At 44.1% G+C, this 22,741-nt stretch overlaps 1 protein-coding gene across 12 annotated transcripts in view; it reads left to right on the top strand.

Annotated features, from left to right (window-relative positions):
* The window catches only part of LOC140455365 (uncharacterized), a 33,487-nt gene that overhangs the window by 3,968 nt on the left and 6,778 nt on the right, over nucleotides 1-22,741 (top strand). For 2 of the 12 annotated variants that reach the window (XM_072550203.1, XM_072550159.1), the window contains 2 exons: nucleotides 7,711-8,039; nucleotides 10,810-11,043. The exons of 1 other annotated variant lie outside the window; for it this stretch is intronic. Coding sequence is in view for 1 of the 11 variants with exons in the window: in XM_072550231.1 (XP_072406332.1) it covers nucleotides 10,810-11,043 (234 nt within the window). In the remaining 10 variants the exon portion in view is untranslated. Of the gene's footprint in view, nucleotides 8,040-10,809; nucleotides 11,044-12,917; nucleotides 14,121-22,741 lie in introns of those variants that run through there. 9 more of the 12 variants (XM_072550231.1, XM_072550190.1, XR_011952831.1 and 6 more) reach the window with 8 other exon arrangements.

The following is a 22,741-nucleotide window of genomic DNA, read 5'->3' as shown; positions in this document are numbered from 1 at the left end:
ATAGACCTTTAAGTATTGCCTTGGTGGTCGGGGACGTATGAAATGTATGGGGAATTGGCGAGATATAAAATAAAGCATATGTCATTGGAAAACAGCTCGTGTCAGAAGGGCTAGTAGCTGAAGGGCTACTGAGGGTACACTTCATAACTAACTTATGGCCAGACGTCCAGAAAAATATCCAAAAGCTAGAGGAGCCGTTGCGGGAAGCTCAAAGTGTCTGTGAGACACGGTGTGTGTGTGTGTGTGTGTGAGAGAGAGAGAGAGAGAAAAGAGCTGTATAGCTCGTAGAAAGTTTAACCCTTTGTGATTCGGTTTGAATGCACATTTGTTTGTTGGTGATTGAATGTTTGTGCTTTGTTCCCTGGAGTTTGAGATCCGGGACTGTTTTGGATCTGATTTCTACTATGGAAATTTTAACATGATTTCTTTTAAGGTTAAGGAAATAAAATGTTAACTCCTGTTCTTTTTACACATCATGACTGCCTTACTATCAGTTTCTAACTAATCTCTTTTATCCTTACATAAAAGTGATTTATGGAGAACAGTTGAAGTCTCAAAAAATATATAATTGGTCAGATTAATTGGACAAGTAAGGTGTCTAGTCAGGACCCTGAAGGGGGTGCGGAAGAAGCTGACACCGGACCTCGTTAAGATTAATTAAATAGCAACAATGGGAGGCATGGGGAGTTGCCTGTGTAACGATCGATCTGTAAATAACGTTAGAGGGGAATATATTCCGCCCGACAGTCCTTTGGGGAAAATGTTGGGAAATTGGGTACACAACTCCCGGACGCGGGGGAAAGATAAGGCTATAATGATAAACTACTGTTGTTTTGTCTGGACTCAAGAATGCAATAAGGAGTCTGGTATTTCTTTTGGCCCAAATATGGGTCCGATGAAGATTGGCTGTGCCAAGATCTAAGTATATATGTCAATCGGAAAGAAACATACAGGAGGAGAAAGTGAGGACTGCAGATGCTGGAGGTCAGAGCTGAAAATGTGTTACTGGAAAAGCGCAGCAGGTCAGGCAGCATCCAAGGAGCAGGAGAGTCAATGTTTCGGGCATAAGCCCTTCTTCAGGATTCCTGAAGAAGGAAATGAAAAGTTTGATAGAGGATCCGGTGGGACTGGCTGAGCAGTTAGATCAATTCCTAGGACACAATTTATATACCTGGGGAGAACTGATGGCAATTCTAGGAACCCTATTTTCAGGGGAAGAACGAGGTATGATCAGGAGAGCAGCCTTACGGGAATGGGAAAAGAGGCATCCTGCCGGACTAAATGTAGTCCTGGCAGATCAGAAATTCCCGAATGCCGATCCTCACTGGAATAATAATAGAACACACAATAGAGAATCAATGTGGGATCTAAGGGAAATGGTAATATTGGGAATTAAAGAGGTGGCACCTAGATCACAAAACTTTGTTAAGGCTTTCGAAGTATGACAAGAGAAGGATGAAACCCTTTCTGCATTTCTTCTCAGCTCAAGGAGACCACAAGGAAATATTTGGGAATGGATCCCGGTGATCCGGTAGCTCAGCGACTCCTAAAGGTCCAGTTTTTTGTGACTAAATCATGGCCGGACATACAAAAGGAATTACAGAAATTAGATGGATGGAGTGAAAGACAGATGGAAGAGCTGTTATGTGAGGCACAGAAAGTGTATGTGAAAAGGGAAGACGAGAAGCAGAAACAGAAAGACAAAATGATGGTGGCAGCAGTAGAAGAAATAATAAAAAGGAGAATGAGATCAGGGGATAACAGGAAGGATAGGGGAGGACACGAAAGACCAAGGTCAGACATCCGGGGTAGGAGGCAACAGGCAGGTTGTTACCATTGCGGAAAAGTGGGGTATTTTAAATGAGAATGCCCAGGATTAGCACGAGAAAGGGAAACCGTTTCCCTAATGACCTTCGATGAGGAATAGGGGAATCAGGGGTTCCTTCCTCCTGAAACCCACCAGGACCCCTTGATAAATCTAAAGGTGGGACCTGAAGGGGAGGAGGCAGTATTTTTGGTAGACACGGGAGTGGCATGGTCATCCCTAAGTTTTAGACTGTGGGATACAGGTAAATTAATGTTACTTCTGCAATTCCATTTTACAAAGTAAAATAAACTCACACCAGTGTGTAATTGTTTTAGCCACGAGCTGAGTCAACAAGAATGGAAACGATGTGGAGGAAATATATAATTGTTTTTATATTAGCTAAAATTGTATGTCAGAGTGAAATGTGACTGCAAAACAATGGTAGACATTACGGGCAAGTAGATAAGATGTTGTGAGGGGATGAAGTTAAGCTAAATACGTCTGTACAAACAGTAGGTATAAACATCTGTTTCCCACTTTTACAGAAGACAGAGGAACAAACCCCAATTAAAAGGGTCATAGGGATCAGAACGGCCTCGGGAAAGGCACAGATGAAGGGGGTAGATAATGATGAAGAAAGAATATGCCTAACAATGACCTACAGCAGGATGCGGTCAAACAGCCTTGTGAGGCCAGAAATAAGCATTTTGTCACAGACAAAGCCGGATAAGGCAAGAGATAAACGGGGTAATGGGGGCCGGTCTTAGGGAAGTGGAAGATGTAAACAGGGGAGGAGCAGTGTAAAACAAAAGAAATCAAATCATATAAATGTTGTGTATGAATTGAATTTGGTGTGTGTATGTCCTCTGCCTTATAGACACTGGACATCACAACCACTTGCAAGTGTAAAATAAATGACACTACTGATTCAGATTTTGTCTCGGACTGAAATTATTGAAGTGTGTGAGCTTTGTTTCTCACAATTGGGGGCTGTCTGGGATTTTCTTCCATCACCGGGGGGAGTGGCTGGCCTTGGACACTGGGAAGACGCGTCCCGTCCCCCATTGAGGAGCGGTCTCGTGTCCCGGTTTGGTCCGCTCCCTTGGGCGACTGGTACGAATCCCACAAGAGAGACATCTGAATCAGACAGTGATAAGAGCTCGATAGACAATACGGCACAAAGGGGCTAGGCAACTCTGTGCACAGACCAAGGTAAGAAACCTGACTTTTAAGTATTGCCTTGGTGGCCGGGATTGAGTTTTAGTAGTTAATAAGGGACTAATGAAGGAACTCAACATGGGTTGTGCCGTGGGTAAGGAAAAAGCCTCCGGGAAAACAAAAGAAGGAAAAAGCAATGGAAATGGAGGCAGGGTCCCTTACAACATACCTCCAGAAAGTCCTTTGGGCAAGATGTTGTGGAATTGGCAAAATAATACTTGTACAAGGGAAAAAGATGATTAAATATTGTTGCTTCGTATGGACTAAGGAATCCATTCTTCGTCCCACCTCTTCTGGCCAAAAGACAGGTCGGACAAAGACTGGGTTTGTAAATATCTGTATTTGTTTGTCAATGAGTGAGAGAGAGAGAGAGAGAGAGAGAGAGAATGAAGAGAGCTGTACAGCTGGTAGAAAGTTTAACCCTTTGTGATTTGGTTTGAATGCACATTTGTTTGTTGGTGATTGAATGTTTGCGTTTTATTCCCTGGAGCTTGAGTTCCGGGACAGTTTTGAATCTGATTTTTATTATGGAAACTTAACATGATTTCTTTAAAGGTTAAGGATTCTATAGAGATTATGAAAAAAAAGAATGCTACCTCCTGTTCTTCTTACAGGTCATGACTGCCTTACTATCAGTTTCTAACTAATCTCTTTTATCTTTACATAAAAGTGATTTATGGAGGACAGTTGAAGTTTCAATTCAACATTAGATTGTAGTAAAAACAAAATTCTATGGTTAATATCTGTGACCTTGGATTCGGCCATTGTTCATGCATTAGAAGTTTTTTTTTAACTTGAATAGACAAATTCTTTTAAGGCAGCTCTGATTATTTCACGACCTATAGTATTGTAATTGAGCAATAATTGGTCAGCACTACTTAAGAAAACTAATTTTGGATTTAAATTAAGGGACTAAAACTGGGTGATTACAGTGGATTTCAAAATTGAGAACTGTATGCATTTTACATTTTGAATATTAAATACTGAATAAATGAATGTAAATATATAAATATATTTACAAGTTTGGAACAGGCTTTAAAGTTAGTCAAGCATGAATTGATGAATTGGTGATTGAATTATGGGGAGCTAGAAATATTGCAATATTTCTTCAAAAAAAAGGGTAAGAACGTAATGACTTATCCCCTTCGGGAGGTACCAACAGGGGACAAAGAGATTGGGTTTGTAAGTGCCCCCCTCAGCAGTGGGGAGGTCAGAACATTGAAAAAAGAAATGAAGGTCCTGGTTGAGGATCCGGTGGGGCTGTCTGAACAAATTGATCAATTTTTGGGGCCCAGTCTGTATACCTGGGCTGAGTTAACGTCTATTTTGAATATAGTATTTACTGGGGAGGAAAGGGGACTTTTACGGGGAGTAGCCATTAAAATATGGGACAGGGAACACCCCATTGGAGATGGGGATGCTGGAGAGGGAGAGACGAAGTTTCCCCTCAGAGGCCCCCAGTGGGAAAATCCAAATCCGGAGCATAGAGAAGAAATGAGGGAATTGAAAGACCTGATTCTAAAAGGAATGAGAGGCAGTTCCAAAGTCACAGAATTTGACTAAAGTCTTTGAAGTTAGACAGGAGAAAGATGAGACTCCCTCAGCTTTTTTTTTTGCAGAGATTAAGAGACTCAATGTGGAAATATTCTGGAATGAACCCTGAGACCCAGTGGCACAGGGTCTTTTGAAAGTACATTTTGTGACAAAGGCATGGCCAGACATACAGAGAAAGATACAGAAGATAGAAGGGTGGAGTGAAAAGCCATTAGATGACTTGTTAAGAGAGGCACAGAAAGTGTTTGTAAAGAGAGAGGATGAGAGACAGAAACAGAAGGTGAAAATGATGGTAGCTACGGTTGATGAGGTAGTTAAGAAAAGAATGGAACCAATAGAGAGCAATTGGAGCGGTGGGTGGCAGCAGGTCGGACAGAGAGGAAGGGGGAAAGGGAGAGGGAGAGGGAGAGGACAAGGGGGAGTATTTGATAGAGGGTTCGAGCGACAGGGGCAGAGCTGGAGGTCTCCACAGGCAGGATGCTATTATTGCGAAAAGAAAGGGCACTTTAAGCGGGAATGTCCGGCTCTGAAAAGGGAAGAGAGGGCAATTCCGCTTATGAATTTTGATGAAGAATAGGGATGTCAGGGGTTCCTGCCCTCGGGGGCCCACCAGGAACCCTTGATAAACCTGAAGGTGGGACCCTATAGGGAAGAGGTAGTCTTCCTAGGAGATACGGGGGCAGCACGGTCATTGCTGAATTTTAAACCAAAGAAAGTAGAAATGTCGACATGGTCAATTACTGTTTCAGGGGTTAAAGGGGAGGGATTTACTGTTCCAGTATTTGAACCTATGATGATAGAAGGTCCTAAGGATAGGGTCACAGGGGAATTGTTGTATATCCCTGAGATAGGAAGTAACTTATTAGGGAGAGATTTAATTATCCTCTTAGGACTGGGGATTGGAATTCAGGAAAAAGAATTAGTTGTCCAAATGGCAATGTTGACAGAGGATGTGGAGAGAGAGATATACCCTATTGTATGGGCTAGAGAAGGGAATCGTGGAAAACTACAGATCCCTCCCCTAGAAGTAAATTTTTAAAAAAAGGAAAGGGGACGTTGTCTGTGAGCGACAATATCCCATTTCCATAGAAGGTAAACGAGGACTGCAGCCAGTAATTGGAGGATTGGTTCGAGATGGACTGTTGGAGCCATGTATGTCTCCTTATAATACCCCAATTCTACCAGTGCGGAAATCCGATGGAACTTATCGATTGGTGCAGGATTTGAGAACATTAAATCGAATAGTACAGATCAGGCACCCAGTGGTGCCAAACCCCTATACCTTATTAAGTGAGATCCCTCATGACCACAAATGGTTTAGTGTGATAGATTTAAAGGATGCCTTTTGGGCTTGTCCCTTGGTGGAGGAAAGTAGGAATTTGTTTGCCTTTGAGTGGGAAGACCCCAAGACAGGACAGAAACAGCAATACCAGTGGACTGTTCTTCCCCAGGGGTTAACGGAATCCCCGGATTTATTTGGACAGATGTTAGAACAAATATTGGAGAAATTTAGCAGCCCCAAGGGGACTACCCTGTTGCAGTATGTAGACGACCTCTTAGTAACAGGAAAAAGAAGACAAAGAGTAGTAGAAGCCACAAACAAATTATTGAATTTCCTGGGCCAGCAGGGACTGAGGGTATCTAAAAACAAACCACAATATGTGGAGCAAGAAGTGAAATACTTGGGACATTTAGTTAATGAGGGAAAGCGAAAGATAAGCCCGGAACGGATAGAGGGAATAGTGGGAATGCCGCTGCCCAGCACTAAACGGGAGTTACACAAATATTTGCGTCTCACGGGTTATTGCAGATTGTGGATTGATTCCTATGCACAGAAGACTAAGAAATTATATCTCAAACTATTAGAGGGGGAACCAAAATGTCTAAGTTAGGATGATGAGGAAAAAGAACTAGTTGAGAAACTCAAAAGAGATCTGATCCATGCCCCCGTGTCAGCCTTACCTTCTCTCGATAAACCTTTACACCTCTTTGCTACTGTAGATAAGGGAGCGGCTTTGGGAGTATTAACCCAGAGGTGGGGGAAGGAATTAGTACATGAAGAATTGATTAAATGGGTCTTAGAATCCCTATTACTCCCCCGAGAAATAGCAGTAGTGCATGTAAATGGTCATCAGAAAGGAAATGAACCAGAGGTTAGGGGAAATAGATTAGCCGATGAAGTGACTAAGGAAGCAGCCCTGAACTCACAAGAAGTGGTGATTCATTCCCTCATACCTACTGTCCCAGGTCCTGGGAAGCTCCTATATTTACTGAAAGCAAAGAAAATGAATTGAGGGATTTTGGGGCTCTAAAAACAGCAGATGGGCATTGGAGGTTACCTGATGGAAGGGAAATGTTAAACAAAATGATGATGCGAGAGATTATGGCTGTCCTACATCAAGGCAGCCATTGGGGAGTACAAGCAATGTGTGATTTGGTTCTTAGGGAATATGGATGTAAAGGAATATATACAATTGCTAAACAAATCTGTGAGGGATGTATCATACGCAAAAAGGTAAATAAGAAAGTCTTGAGAAAACAGACCCCGGGAGGAACAGACCCAGGATTGAGACCTTTCCAGAGTATACAAGTAGATTATACTGAACTCCCCAGGGTAGGGAGACTAAAATATATGCTAGTCATAGTAGATCATTTATCTGGTTGGGTTGAGGCATACCCCCTAGCTACCGCCACTGCGAGTGGAGTGTCTAAAACAATATTGAGCACATAATTCCCCTATATGGGATCGTGAACCATATTGATTCCGACCAAGGAACTCACTTTACCTCTAAAGTGTTACAGGGGGTAATGAAAGGGTTGGGAATTTCCTGGGAGTTCCATGCTCCATGGCACCCACCATCATCGGGAAGGGTTGAGAGAATGAACCAAACACTCAAACGACAGCTCTCTAAATTGATAATAGAAACCAGACTCCCTTGGACCAAATGTTGACCTATAGCTCTCTTGTGAGTACGAACAGCCCCAAGGAAAGACTTGGGACTATCCCCCTATGAAATCTTATTTGGATTACCTTATCTGGGAACGAATGGAGAATTGCCAATTCCCGAAACTAAAGATTTGTTTTTAAAGAAGTACATACTGGGCTTGTCCTCCTCTTTGTTTTTCCTCAGGAAACAGGGTTTATTGGCACAGACTCCACCCCTTGAATTCACCGTTCATCCCATCCAGCCGGGCGATTGTATCTTAGTAAAATCATGGACAGAGACTAAATTGCAGCCGGATTGGCAAGGGCCGTACCAGGCTTTTTTTACGACCGAAACGGCAATAAGGACGACGGAGAAAGGCGGAACTCACTACACTCGGATCAAAGGGCCAGTGGAATCTCCAGTTGAGGAAGAAGTCTGGACAGCCGAATCAATGCAAGACCCGCTGAAGCTCAGACTAAAGAGACTTTGAGTAACTAATTATACAGTGGTGACACGAGTGCGGGATTATTTCTGTAAGATTGTATATTAAGTTTTTTTGTGCTTCAGAATGAGTTTAGAATATTGGGAATGCTGCTAGAATTAAGATGCTAGCCCTTTTAGTATTAGGATTTCGTCAAATATCATTTTCATATGTATTATTAACGGTTCCTGAATCTGATAATCCACAAGTAATAGACGCTGATGTATGCAGCTTAGTAAATTGTGGAGATGTAGATAATCAGAGACAGTACCGCAGCTCTGAGATACATCTTAAGTCCTATGGGGATGGCCTTGGAAGATGGTACTTAGTATAATGGTCTTGTCACAGTACACCGGGCCCCCTTCCGACCAGCTCGCGACTGTCCCGATAAAAAGTGTAACCCAATATACCTAACGATAAGGAAAACCACATGGCACGAAACAATCCTGGGGGGGGGGGGCACCTATGAGATACAACGAAATGAAACGTTTGGGATAGAAATGAAAGCAAATGGGAAGGATTTCTTGGGCTATTGTTTTCGAATTAGTGTAGGACAGGAAAAATGGGTAGAACTACTGGGTAATAAGATACAATCTTTCACCCTTCCCGCTGATCCTAAAGTAGTAAAATTTATAGAGGTAAAGGACTTGAAACAGGCCATTGAAATAGAAACTGGGGATGCAAATGCCTGGGTTGAATGGGTAAAGTATACTGTGAGATGTCTGAACAAGAGTAATTGCTATGCATGTGCCTCCGGTCGGCCAGTGGCCCAGGTGGTTCCCTTTCCGCTCGGGTGGAAGCGAGACAGGAAGGGCATGAAATGTATGATAGCCCTGTATCAGGATGAGACTGCATGGAATGATAGGAATTGTACCTCCCGATCTCTGATGTTCCCTCCCTTGGAGAAGAAAGATGCAAAAGATCCCCCCCTATTTTCCGCCGCAGTTGGAAATCACACATCGTATGTGCGTAGACGAGGTACAAGTCAGTCGAAAGATTTGGGGGAGCTGAAATTATGTACAGAGATTAAGAATGTCACTGAAACAGAGAAGGGAGGGAACTACTCAGCATTAAAGGTTCCCCGAGCGGATCTGTGGTGGGACTGTGGGGGCAAAATATTGAGACCCACCCTACCTCCTGATTGGAGAGGGATATGTGCAATTGTACAATTGGCAATTCCATTTACCCTGGCATTTGAGAAGGAAAAGATAGGAGGGAAAAAGGGAAGGGGTAAGAGATTACTGTTAGACACTTCTTTCGATGACAGGATTTATCTCGATTCGGCAGGAGTCCCTAGGGGAGTACCGTATGAATTCAAGGCTCGTAACCAGATTGTAGCAGGCTTTGAGTCAGCTCTCTTTTGGTGGGTAATAATTAATAAAAATATAGATTGGATAAATTACATTTTCTATAATCAACAGCGATTTATAAATTACACAAGAGATGCGGTTAAAGGAATATCAGAACAGCTTGATGCGACAAGTAGAATGGCATGGGAAAACAGAATGGCCCTTGATATGATTCTAGTGGGAAAAGGGTGTGTGTGTGTGATGTTAGGAGGAAGTTGTTGCACCTTTATTCCAAATAACACTGCACCTGATGGTTCAATTACTCGGGCCTTAAGGGGATTGACTACCTTAGCAGAGGAACTGGCTGAGAATTCAGGAGTAGACACATCTCTCACAGGATGGCTTGAGTCCTGGTTTGGAAAATGGAAGGGGGTGGCGGTTTCTATCCTTACTTCCCTGATAGTAGTAGTCGGGATATTGGTGGCCATTGGCTGTTGTATCATACCCTGTATATGAGTGCTCACCCAAAGACTGATTGAAACAGCCTTGATGAAAGAGGTGCCCCTAAAAGAAAAATGCAGAAGATAACAAATGGTAATTAAAGAAAAGGGGTAAATTGTGGGATACAGGTAAATTAATGTTACTTCTGCAATTCCATTTTACAAAGTAAAATAAACTCACACCAGTGTGTAATTGTTTTAGCCACGAGCTGAGTCAACAAGAATGGAAACGATGTGGAGGAAATATATAATTGTTTTTGTATTAGCTAAAATTGTATGTCAGAATGAAATGTGACTGCAAAACAATGGTAGACATTACGGGCAAGTAGATAAAATGTTGTGAGGGGATGAAGTTAAGCTAAATACACCTGTACAAACAGTAGGTATAAACATCTGTTTCCCACTTTTACAGAGACAGAGGAACAAACCCCAATTAAAAGTGTCATAGGGATCAGAACAGCCTCGGGAAAGGCACAGATGAAGGGGGTAGATAATGATGAAGAAAGAATATGCCTAACAATGACCTACAGCAGGATGAGGTCAAACAGCCTTGTGAGGCCAGGAATAAGCATTTTGTCACAGACAAGGCCGGATAAGGCAAGAGATAAACGGGGTAATGGGGGCCGGTCTTAGGGAAGTGGAAGATGTAAACAGGGGAAGAGCAGTGTAAAACAAAAGAAATCAAATCATATAAATGTTGTGTATGAATTGAATTTGGTGTGTGTATGTCCTCTGCCTTATAGACACTGGACATCACACCCACTTGCAAGTGTAAAATAAATGACACTATTGATTCAGAGACAATGTGTTGCTGGAAAAGTGCAGCAGGTCAGGCAGCATCCAAGGAGCAGGAGAATCGAAGTTTCGGGCATAAGCCCTTCTTCAGAAAGAATTCTTGGTGCCTATTTTTCAGCCAACCCTAATTAGAGGAGATGAAGAGGAAGTGACAGGACAATTACTAACTGTAGAGTTCAATGATAAGTTCTTTAAATAACTACATTGTGGCGCTCTGCTCTTCTTTGTCTGTCCTTAGGAAGAAGGGTCTGTTGACCCAGACACCTCCACTTGAGTTCGCAGTACATCAGATACGACCGGGTGATTGGGTCCTGATAAAGGCCTGGAAAGATACCAAACTGTACCCAAGCTGGGAGGGACCGTTCCTAACCCGCCTGACTACTGAAACAGCCGTCCGAACTGCTGAAAAAGGGTGGAGTCATCACACGCATGTTGAGGGCCCCGTGGACGCTCCTTCCCCTTCGGCAGAGTGGTAAGCTCATCCTACAGACAACCCTCTGAAAGTCAAGCTGAGCAAAAAGAATGGACTGAGATAAGAGACTATTAAATATTGGTTAAAAAACTGTATCCCAAAACAATTGTAAGTGTTGCTTGGACTCCCTCCTCCCTGGCATACAAAGGGTTAGGGAATAGACAGATTGGGTTGTGAGCTGGAATGAGTGGTCAGCTTTATATTGACACGATAATATTGGCGCTAGCTGCTAAGGGGGGATGGGAAAAATCATTTTACCGCTTTATGTCAGAACTATGCTAAGCTAAAGGGGCATACCGACTGTTGGGTATGGGCTGAGATCCCACACCATGGGGAAGCCGGAATTCCTCTCACGGTAATACCACTTCCTGAAAGAGAAGTGTATGATGTACAATAATTTGACTCGGGCTCAAACAATACAAAATGGAGATCTGACAGGGGTAATTATAACTTTGCAGGATGGTTCCCTCGACCAGCCCCAAAAACACTGGGTGCTATTGATGGCCTTAGAGATCCCCCCCCCCCCCCCCCGAAAGGAGCAGTAAATACCACTTGTTTCTGTAATCAGAATGATACCGCACCCTTCCGATTAGGAAAATCATCTTGAGTCTACACCAGTCAAGCCATTTCCACGACCATTCCCCGAATATTAAACGGAACATATTGGGTATACGGCCTGAAGCCTATCCATTTATTCCCGGGGAAAAATACATTCGCGTGACCGAATGTGTAGGAATTCACGTATGTTATGATGTTGATCAAACACTGTCTCAAAACCAGAAAGGCTGGAGTGGCTGCTGCTACCTCGCCTTTATAATTCCCCATTTGAGGCTGCTAAAGAGAGCCCCAAAAATACCTCGGAATAAACAGGGAGGAAGGCGAGTAATCCGGAAAGTAACCGAAGGAGATCGCCTCCTCTGGACTTTGATACCTATGTATGGGGCCGCTCGAGCAGGAGTAGAAACACAAAAGTTGGCGGCTTCCCTGGAAGAGTTGGCCAACAATACTTCTGATGCCCAATCCCAAGTAGCAGCCATAACGACCGAAATGATTGCCACTAGGCTAACAACTCTTCAGAACAGGATGGTTCTAGATTATATTCTGGCAGAGGAAGGTGGTACCTGTGCACTAATTGGGGAAGGTGGTTAGTCATGGGGAAGGTGGTTAGTCAATCTGGCTATCTATGGATTATTGATATTAGTGGGTCTGGTGGTAGGATACAATGTCCTAAAATGGGTAATGAGCCGACTGATGATATCCCTTAGGGAAGGAACCCAAATACATCATCAGATGCTTTTATACAGTGTATAAGATTGTGAACCTCATCGCCAAAAGGCATAAGAGGGCAGAACATAACAAAATGAATTAAAGGAGACTTAATTAGTGCAGAAACAACAGTTAGAGAAAAAGAAAAAGGGGGAATTGTGGGAGATTAGAAATGTAGTTTCCACAGGTAGTGGTTAGAGATGTTTTTGCAGATGGGTGACGGGGTGTTGTGGGGGATGGGGAATGGGAACATTACACAAACAGTTGCGGGATTCTTGCAGCATACTTAAGGCTAAGATTTTAACAAATATAGAGGTTTTTGTTTAAGAAATAGTTTTAAACTAAGAATTAACTTTAAAGTGTTGTAGCTGACCACAAAAGTAGCAGTAGGGGCATTTCACAATAAGCTTATAGTATGATAAGGGGAACTGGATAAAATAACAGACAGGCTGTAACAGACAAGGACAAGGACAGCAGGGTAGTCAGATGAGGAAAATTAGAGAAAAACAAGTGAGGTTGTGATAGGATGGGAAAAGGGAAGCGTGATTCCGCAACTTGTAAACTGAATAAGAATGCTTACATGTTTTGTTTTCGCGCGCTTTTGCTAGCCTGATTGCTTGAGCAAAACGCCCGTTCTTGCAGCACAGCGTTTTTGAAGAGCCGGTAACCAACTGCAGAACTGCACGCATTGAATGATACATTCAGCCTGTCATGTCTGCATCAACTCTCTGCACGAGCAACTTCCCCAGTCCCACTCGCCCTGCAGCAAATATTCTCTCTTCGGATAAGTGTCCGACCCTCCGACCAAAGTCACCATTGAATCTGCCTCCAGCACCCTCTCTCTCAGGCAGTGCACTGCATATTCTAACCACTCGCTGAAGATGCTTGGGCCTAGGACACTACCTCGATGAAACGTGACACGTAGAGAAGAAAGCAATAGATTCAGCCGAGCCCTCCATGTCTTTGATGTGTGTGGATTTGCCTAAGAAGCCAACAAGCAAGACGTCTGGTTTTAGCTATACAGCTGGGACATGATCTGTGACTTAATATGCGAACATCAATCAAGGCGACATCCGTGGAGAGACAGCAAGGTAACATTCCTCACACAACGCTTTTGCCTGAAACATTGATTCTCCTGCTCCTCTGATGCTGACTGACCTGCTGTGCCTTTCCAGCACCACACACTCAAAGCTAATGTTTGTGTCGAGGTGACTCTTCATCAGAATATTTTTTGATTCCAGCATCTGCAGCAATTTGCTCCTATGTTTTGGTTTAAACATACAACCATTAACAAATCAAAATTAATTTGACTTATATTAATAAAGCTCCAAACTGCAGACTCTCTGTGACTTAGTTGGCAAAACAGTCAAGTGATCAAGTACCACTCCAGAGAACTGAGCACATATTCCAGCTGACAGCTTTGTTGTGTGAAAATTAACTTTATGCATTTTGAGCATCATAACAGGATATTTCAAGGCGATTTAATTGATGAAAGGGCTTTGCAGAATGCAGTGGTGAATAGGAAACTAACAAGTGAATCTTTGTTGACAAACTCAGCAGATACTGAACTACTAAAAATGAAAAACAACACCTTCAGATCCATTCTCTCACAAGGTTAACTGACCAAATTATCTACGAAAGGTCAAAATTCTAAACACAGATAGAGCTTCATCAGGAAATCCTGAATGAGATTTGGGAATATAATGAACAAACTTGGTTGGAACTCCTTCAACAAGATAAAAACAATGACTGCAGATGCTGGAAAGCAAATACTGGATTAGTGGTGCTGGAAGAGCACAGCAGTTCAGGCAGTATCCAACGAGCAGCGGAATCGACTGAAGGGCTTTTGCCCGAAACGTCGATTTCGCTGCTCGTTGGATGCTGCCTGAACTGCTGTGCTCTTCCAGCATCACTAATCCAGTATATGGAACTCCTTCAAGTGCATTACTAACCAGTCTCTACTTGGGGAGTCTGCCCTCACCCGCGCCATTCGCACCCTCCCTCCATCAAACTAGCAGTGTGTTGGCCAGTTCAAGTGAAACCGGACAGATCGCCAATCATCTTTTCCATTGTCTATCAATTGCAATGCACATCCTTCCATGTGCAGATCTGGATCCTGAAGTTAATTGGAGTGCTAACAGTAAACTATTCGAATGAATGGTTCCATGTTGAGTAGCATCACCAGAAATGCTAGGTCAATATAATCAACAAATTCAAATTGCAGAAACTCCAATGCAAAGCTGTGTAGCTCCTAAACTCTGTCAAAAAGGTCTTGATTTGATTCATAAAGTATCACCCTTACCTGAGTGTGTGTCATCATCTTTGTTGGTAAACCCTTGTAGCTGTTAATCTTTTGTTAATTTCAATACGATATCCAAGTTTCCTGCAAGTTTGAGGTTACTTCTGGCATTATGGTTTGCTCACTTGTGAGAGCACTGAGGTGGACCAATTCTTTATCTGATCGCATCCTGACTCCACCCCCGATCTCTAGCTCACTAGACAGTCCATTGTTATCAACAGAAATAACAAAACACTGTTAGAACTTCTGCCTGAGGCCCAGGCATTTTGAAAGAAGTTTCAAACAAATTATCACTTCTCATTCACTTCAAATGCAACAGGAATAGCTTTTCTTAAACTTCTTAACCACCCCGAAAGGTGAAAACACTACAAACCATAGTGCAAGGACAAAGCCCTGCCACAAAAACCATCATCGTCCTTGCTCAAAAAACAAAAAAAGTAACACACAGGCTGCAACCATCCAGTAAAATACAGGGGCAAAAAAAACAAGTTCCCCAATGAGAACTAAAATATAACAGTATTCACTGTCTGTGTGACCAGCCAGCTTACGAATCCGTTATCAAATACAACAGTAACACACTGGCTGTGACCAGCCAACCTGCAGTCAGTTCCCTGAACTCAGGAGTTTCTAAATCGCCTGATGATACTTCTCTATTAATCAGAAACCCCCAGAATACTGCCAAATAGCAATCATGCTAATGTCTCATTTATTTATTTATTTATTTACTATTTTATTAAAACATTACAAAACAGTTTACAAAAAGGAAAACTTAACATTTACAGCCGTACACAACAGCAATTTTACAAGGGAGAGGAGCAGCAAAGCCAGGCCCCAAACCCTTCCGTTCAACCAGTTTACAGAGAGATGAGGACAAACCTCAAATCCCAGTTCCACATATGAAAAGACAGTGACAATGACATTTGTACATGAGACAATATTGTTACAAACAAAAGTGCAGACAATACCGACCCAGCAAGCCCCTGTCCCTCCCACCTTCCGGCCACTCTAAGCCAGCCCGCCCCTACACACCTTCCGGCTCTCAGTCCATCCCATGCCCCTTCCAGTTCTCGATCCGCCCTGACACACCTTTTGACCACCTCTAGGACAGCCCGCCCCGGTACCTGCCCGCAGTGACAGCGGTCAGGACAGCCTATCCACCTTCCACAGCTTCACTGACCATCCTCAGCCTGTGTGTTACTCTTTTTCTCTTTTTACTTTTTGAGAAAAGGACAATGTTAATTTTGTGGTAGGGTTTAGCCCTTGGACTCTAGGACAGCCCGCCCCGGTACCTGCCCGGGGTGACAGCACTGAGGACGGCTACCTGCCTTCTGGCTCTCAGTCTGCCCCTACGTACCATTGGGCTCTCACCCACCCCGATGCGCCATCCGGCCAGTGGGCTATCCTGGCACACCTTACGGCCACCTCTAGGACAGCCTGTCCCCTCCCCTGGGACGACAACATGCAGGGCAGCCCAAAAGCCTTCCAGATCTCACCCTGCCCCTATGCGCCTTCTGGCTCTCGGCTGCTCTGACACACCTTTCGACCACCTCTAGGACAGCCCGTCCCGATTACCCCTTCTCGGGACAACAGCGCTCGGAACGGCCGACCCACCATCTGGCTCTCAGGGCGACTGGCAACAGGATGGCCTACCCACCCTCTGGCTTTCGGAGTGACAGCTTTCAGGATGACCCATGAGCCTCCTAGCTCACAGTAAGCCCTGTCAAACCCAGGAACTCACAAGACAGTGCAAGTGATAGACCCAACAAACAACACAATACAGTTAATTACCAAAAAAAAAGAGTCCTTTCTGGTACACAGTCCAAATAGAGTCTTCAAAATGTAGAGTCCACTCCAGTTTAAGGTGCATGGTCCAAAATGGAGTCCATTCTGTGGGATGTGGGGGAAATAATGTTACTTCTACAATTCCATTTTACAAAGTAAATGAGGTCACACCAGTGTGTAATTGTTTTAGCCAAGAGCTGAGTCAACAAGAATAGAAACGATGTGGAGGAAATATATAATTGTTTTTATATTAGCTAAAATTGTATGTCAGAATGAGATGTGCCAGCAAAACAATGGTAGACATTACGGGCAAATAGATAAGATGTTGTGAGGGGATGAAGTTAAGCTAGATACGCCTGTACAAACAGTAGGTATAAACATCTGCTTCCCACTTTTACAAAAACACAGGAACAAACCCCAATTAAAAGGGTCATAGGGATCAGAACGGCTTTGGGAAAGGCACAGATGAAGGGGATAGATAATGATGAAGAAAGAATATGCCTAACAATGACCTACAGCAGGATGAGGTCAAACAGCCTTGTGAGGCCAGAAATAAGCATTTTGTCACAGACAAGGCCGGATAAGGCAAGAGATAAACAGGGGTAATGGGAGCCGGTCTTAGGGAAGTGGACGATGTAAGCAGGGGAGGAGCAATGTAAAACAAAAGACATCAAATCATATAAATATTATGTATGAATTGAACTTGGTGTGTGTATGTCCTCTACCTTATCGGCACTGGACATCTCACCCACTTGCAAGTGTAAAATAAAGGACACTGCTGATTCAGATTTTGTCTCGGACTGCAATTATTGAAGTGTGTGAGCTTTGTTTCTCACAATTGGGGGCTGTCTGGGATTTTCTTCCATCACCGGGGGGAGTGGCTGGCCTTGGACACTGGGAAGACGCGTCCCGTTCCCCATTGAGGAGCGTTTTCGTGTCCTGGTTTGGTCTGCTCCCTTGGGCGACTGGTACGAATCCCACAAGAGAGACATCTGAATCAGACAGGGATAGGCGTTCGATAGAAAATACGGCGACAAGGGGCCAGGCAACTCTGTGCACAGACCAAGATAAGAAACCTGACTTTTAAGTATTGCCTTGGTGGCCGGGACAAGGGGTATTTACTCGTTGAGGGACTGGCGAGGGCCCCGGGAAATGGGGGGGTAGGCCGAGTAGCTGTCACGGAGTAAAGGAAGAAGAAAAAGTCCCTGGTAACATTCCTCCTGAAAGTCCGTTGGGGAGGATGTTGCGGGAATGGACAAGCAATACTTGTACAAGGGCAAAGGATAAAAAGAAAATGATGAAATATTGTTGTTTAGCATGGACCAAAGACCCAATCCTTCGTCCGGCTGTCTTCTGGCCAAAGTATGGTTCGGACGAGGATTGGGTCTGTCAGTATTTAGATTTGTATGTGAATGAAAAACAACCTTTTAGTCAGGAGGAGGCAGACTATGCGTCCTGTTGGAAGGGCAGTTTGGGAATGACGGTAGTAAAGACAAAGGATTCTCTCTCTGTCCCACCTCGTCCCTGGGATCCTCTTGGCTGCTTGCCACCCCGTACCATAAAATCAGGTTAGGTGAAAATGAGGGAGGAGGCGAGACAGACAGACAGGGACAGGAAACAGATGATTCACGAGAGGAGGATGAAGGGGCAGTGGACGTGGATGTTGTTGTTCCTGACCCTCCATCCTCAGTAAAAGAAAGCACAGCCAAAGTAGGTATAGAGGAGGGCTCCGGAGGATCTAAATCAAAGCCTAAGGGGGGGAAAACAAAAAAAAAGGGAAGAACGTAACGACTTATCCCCTTCGGGAGGTACCAACAGGGGACAAAAGGATTGGGTTTGTAAGTGCCCCCCTCAGCAGTGGGGAGGTCAGAACATTTAAAGAAGAAATGAAGGTCCTGGTTGAGGATCCGGTGGGGCTGTCTGAACAAATTGATCCATTTTTGGGGCCCAGTCTGTATACCTGGGCTGAGTTAATGTCTATTTTGAATATACTATTTACTGGGGAAGAAAGGGGACTTATACGGGGAGCAGCCATTAAAATATGGGACAGGGAACATCCGATTGGAGATGGGGATGCTGGACAGGGAGAGGTGAAGTTTCCCCTCAGAGGCCCCCAGTGGGAAAATCCAAATCCGGAGCATAGAGAAGAAATGAGGGAATTGAAAGACCTGATTCTAAAAGGAATAAGAGAAGCAGTTCCGAAGTCACAGAATTTGACTAAAGCCTTTGAAGTTAGACAGGAGAAAGATGAGACTCCCTCAGCTTTCTTGCAAAGATTAAGAGACTCAATGCGGAAATATTCTGGAATGAACCCTGAGACCCAGTGGCACAGGGTCTTTTGAAAGTACATTTTGTGACAAAGGCATGGCCAGACATACAGAGAAAGATACAGAAGATAGAAGGGTGGAGTGAAAAGCCATTAGATGACTTGTTAAGAGAGGCACAGAAAGTGAGAGGATGAGAGACAGAAACAGAAGGTGAAAATGATGGTAGCTACGGTTGATGAGGTAGTTAAGAAAAGAATGGAACCAATAGAGAGCAATTGGAGCGGTGGGTGGCAGCAGGTCGGACAGAGAGGAAGGGGGAAAGGGAGAGGGAGAGGGAGAGGACAAGGGGGAGTATTTGATAGAGGGTTCGAGCGACAGGGGCAGAGCTGGAGGTCTCCACAGGCAGGATGCTATTATTGCGAAAAGAAAGGACACTTTAAGCGGGAATGTCCGGCTCTGAAAAGGGAAGAGAGGGCAATTCCGCTTATGAATTTTGATGAAGAATAGGGATGTCAGGGGTTCCTGCCCTCGGGGGCCCACCAGGAACCCTTGATAAACCTGAAGGTGGGACCCTATAGGGAAGAGGTAGTCTTCCTAGGAGATACGGGGGCAGCACGGTCATTGCTGAATTTTAAACCAAAGAAAGTAGAAATGTCGACATGGTCAATTACTGTTTCAGGGGTTAAAGGGGAGGGATTTACTGTTCCAGTATTTGAACCTATGATGATAGAAGGTCCTAAGGATAGGGTCACAGGGGAATTGTTGTATATCCCTGAGATAGGAAGTAACTTATTAGGGAGAGATTTAATTATCCTCTTAGGACTGGGGATTGGAATTCAGGAAAAAGAATTAGTCGTCCAAATGGCAATGTTGACAGAGGATGTGGAGAGAGAGATAGACCCTATTGTATGGGCTAGAGAAGGGAATCGTGGAAAATTACAGATCCCTCCCCTAGAAATAAATTAAAAAGGAAAGGGGACGTTGTCTGTGAGCGACAATATCCCATTTCCATAGAAGGTAAACGAGGACTGCAGCCAGTAATTGGAGGATTGATTCGAGATGGACTGTTGGAGCCATGTATGTCTCCTTATAATACCCCAATACTACCAGTGTGGAAATCCGATGGAACTTATCGATTGGTGCAGGATTTGAGAACATTAAATCGAATAGTACAGATCAGGCACCCAGTGGTGCCAAACCCCTATACCTTATTAAGTAAGATCCCTCATGACCACAAATGGTTTAGTGTGATAGAGTTAAAGGATGCCTTTTGTGCTTGTCCCTTGGTGGAGGAAAGTAGGAATTTGTTTACCTTTGAGTGGGAAGACCCCAAGACAGGACAGAAACAGCAATACCAGTGGACTGTGCTTCCCCAGGGGTTTACGGAATCCCCGGATTTATTTGGACAGATGTTAGAACAAATATTGGAGAAATTTAGCAGCCCCAAGGGGACTACCCTGTTGCAGTATGTAGACAACCTCTTAGTAACAGGAAAAAGAAGACAAAGAGTAGTAGAAGCCACTAACAAATTATTGAATTTCCTGGGCCAGCAGGGACTGAGGGGATCTAAAAATAAACTACAATATGTGGAGCAAGAAGTGAAATACTTGGGACATTTAGTTAGTGAGGGAAAGCGAAAGATAAGCCCGGAACGGATAGAGGGAATAGTGGGGATGCCACTGCCCAGCACTAAATGGGAGTTACACAAATTTTTGGGTCTAACGGGTGATTGCAGATTGTGGATTGATTCCTATGCACAGAAGACTAAGAAATTATATCTCAAACTATTAGAGGGGGAACCAAAATGTCTAAGTTAGGATGATGAGGAAAAAGAACTAGTTGAGAAACTCAAAAGAGATCTGATCCATGCCCCCGTGTTAGCCTTACCTTCTCTAGATAAACCTTTCCACCTCTTTGCTACCGTGGATAAGGGAGCGGCTTTGGGAGTATTGACCCAGAGGTGGGGAGGAATGAGACAGCCAGTAGCATATCTTTCGAAGCTACTGGATCTAGTATCCCGGGGATGGCCTGAGTGTGTGCAGCCTGTGGCTGCCACTGCACTGTTGGTGAAGGCTTACATTTGGGGGAGCCCTAATAGTAAGCACTCCACACCAAGTGAGAACAATCCTCAACCAAAAAGCTGGGCGATGGTTGACAGACTCGCGGATTCGGAAATATGAGGCAATATTAATAGAAAAGGATGATCTAGTGTTGGTCACTGACAATTGTTTAAATCCAGCTGCCTTTCTTTGGAAAGGGGAAGGAGACTCTCCTCAGAATCCAGGGCACGATTGCCTTGACATTATACAATATCAAACTAAGGTCCGCATGGACCTGAAAGATGTTCCACTTCATGCAGGGGCTAGACTTTTTATAGATGGATCATCCCGGGTGACTGAAGGGAAAAGGCATAATGGGTATGCAGTCGTAGACGGGACAAACAGTAGTGTGGTGGAGGCAGGACGGTTGCCAAATGGGTGGTCAGCTCAGACTTGTGAACTCTATGCATTGGAAAGAGCCCTTAGGGCATTAGAGAATAAAGAGGGAACAGTATACACTGACTCTAAATATGCATTTGGTGTTGTGCACACTTTCGGTAAGATATGGCAGGAACGAGGGCTGATCAATAGCCAGGGGAAAGAATTAGTACATGAAGAATTGATTAAACAGGTCTTGGAGTCCCTATTACTTCCCCGAGAAATAGCAGTAGTGCATGTAAATGGTCATCAGAAAGGAAATGAACTAGAAGTTAGGGGAAATAGATTAGCCGATGAAGTGGCTAAGGAAGCAGCCCTGAACCCACAAGAAGTGGTGATTCATTCCCTAATACCTACTGTCCCAGGTCCTAGGGAAGCTCCTATATTTACTGAAAGCAAAGAAAATGAATTGAGGGATTTTGGGGCTGTAAAAACAGCAGATGGGCATTGGAGGTTACCTGATGGAAGGGAAATGTTAAACAAAATGATGATGCGAGAGATTATGGCTGTCCTACATCGAGGCAGCCATTGGGGAGTACAAGCAATGTGTGATTTAGTTCTTAGGGAATATGGATGTAAAGGAATATATACAATTGCTAAACAAATATGTGAGGGATGTATCATACGCAAAAAGGTAAATAAGAAAGTCTTGAGAAAACAGACCCCGGGAGGAACAGACCCAGGACTGAGACCTTTCCAGAGTATACAAGTAGATTATACTGAACTCCCCAGGGTAGGCAGACTAAAATATATGTTCAAAGTTTGGGAGAAGATTTGTAGCTCGGGTGCTCGTTGTTGTGGTTCTGTTCGCCGAGCTGGGAATTTGTCTTGCAAACGTTTCGTCCCCTGTCTAGGTGACATCCTCAGTGCTTGGGAGCCTCCTGTGAAGCGCTTCTGTGCTGTTTCCTCCGCCATTTATAGTGGCCTGTCTCTGCCGCTTCCGGTTGTCAGTTCCAGCTGTCCGCTGTAGTGGCCGGTATATTGGGTCCAGGTCAATGTGTTTGTTGATAGAGTCTGTGGATGAGTGCCATGCCTCTAGGAATTCCGTGACTGTTCTCTGTTTGGCTTGCCCTATAATGGTAGTGTTGTCCCAGTCGAATTCATGTTGCTTGTCGTCTGTGTGTGTGGCTACTAAGGATAGCTGGTTGTATCGTTTCGTGGCTAGTTGGTGTTCGTGTATACGGATCGTTAGCTGTCTTCCTGTTTGTCCGATGTAGTGTTTTGTGCAGTCCTTACATGGGATTTTGTACACTACATTAGTTTTGATCATGTTGGGTATCGGGTCCTTCGTTCTGGTGAGTTGTTGTCTGAGCGTGGCTGTTGGTTTGTGTGCTGTTATGAGTCCTAGTGGTCGTAGTAGTCTGGCTGTCAGTTCAGAAATGCTCCTGATGTATGGTAGTGTGGCTAGTCCTTAGGGTTGCGGCATGTCCTCCTTCCGTTGTCTCTCCCTTAGGCATTTGTTGATGAAATTGCGAGGGTATACGTTTTTGGCGAATACTTTGTATAGGTGTTCCTCTTCCTCTTTTTGTAGTTCTGGTGTGCTGCAGTGTGTTGTGGCCCTTTTGAATAGTGTCCTGATGCAACTTCGTTTGTGTGTGTTGGGGTGG

This window comes from Chiloscyllium punctatum, chromosome 3 (assembly GCF_047496795.1).
Source record: "Chiloscyllium punctatum isolate Juve2018m chromosome 3, sChiPun1.3, whole genome shotgun sequence".
In the NCBI taxonomy this organism is placed as follows: domain Eukaryota; kingdom Metazoa; phylum Chordata; class Chondrichthyes; order Orectolobiformes; family Hemiscylliidae; genus Chiloscyllium; species Chiloscyllium punctatum.
The sequence above is the reverse complement of the archived record's forward strand: the minus strand, read 5'-3'. Positions and strand labels throughout refer to the sequence as shown.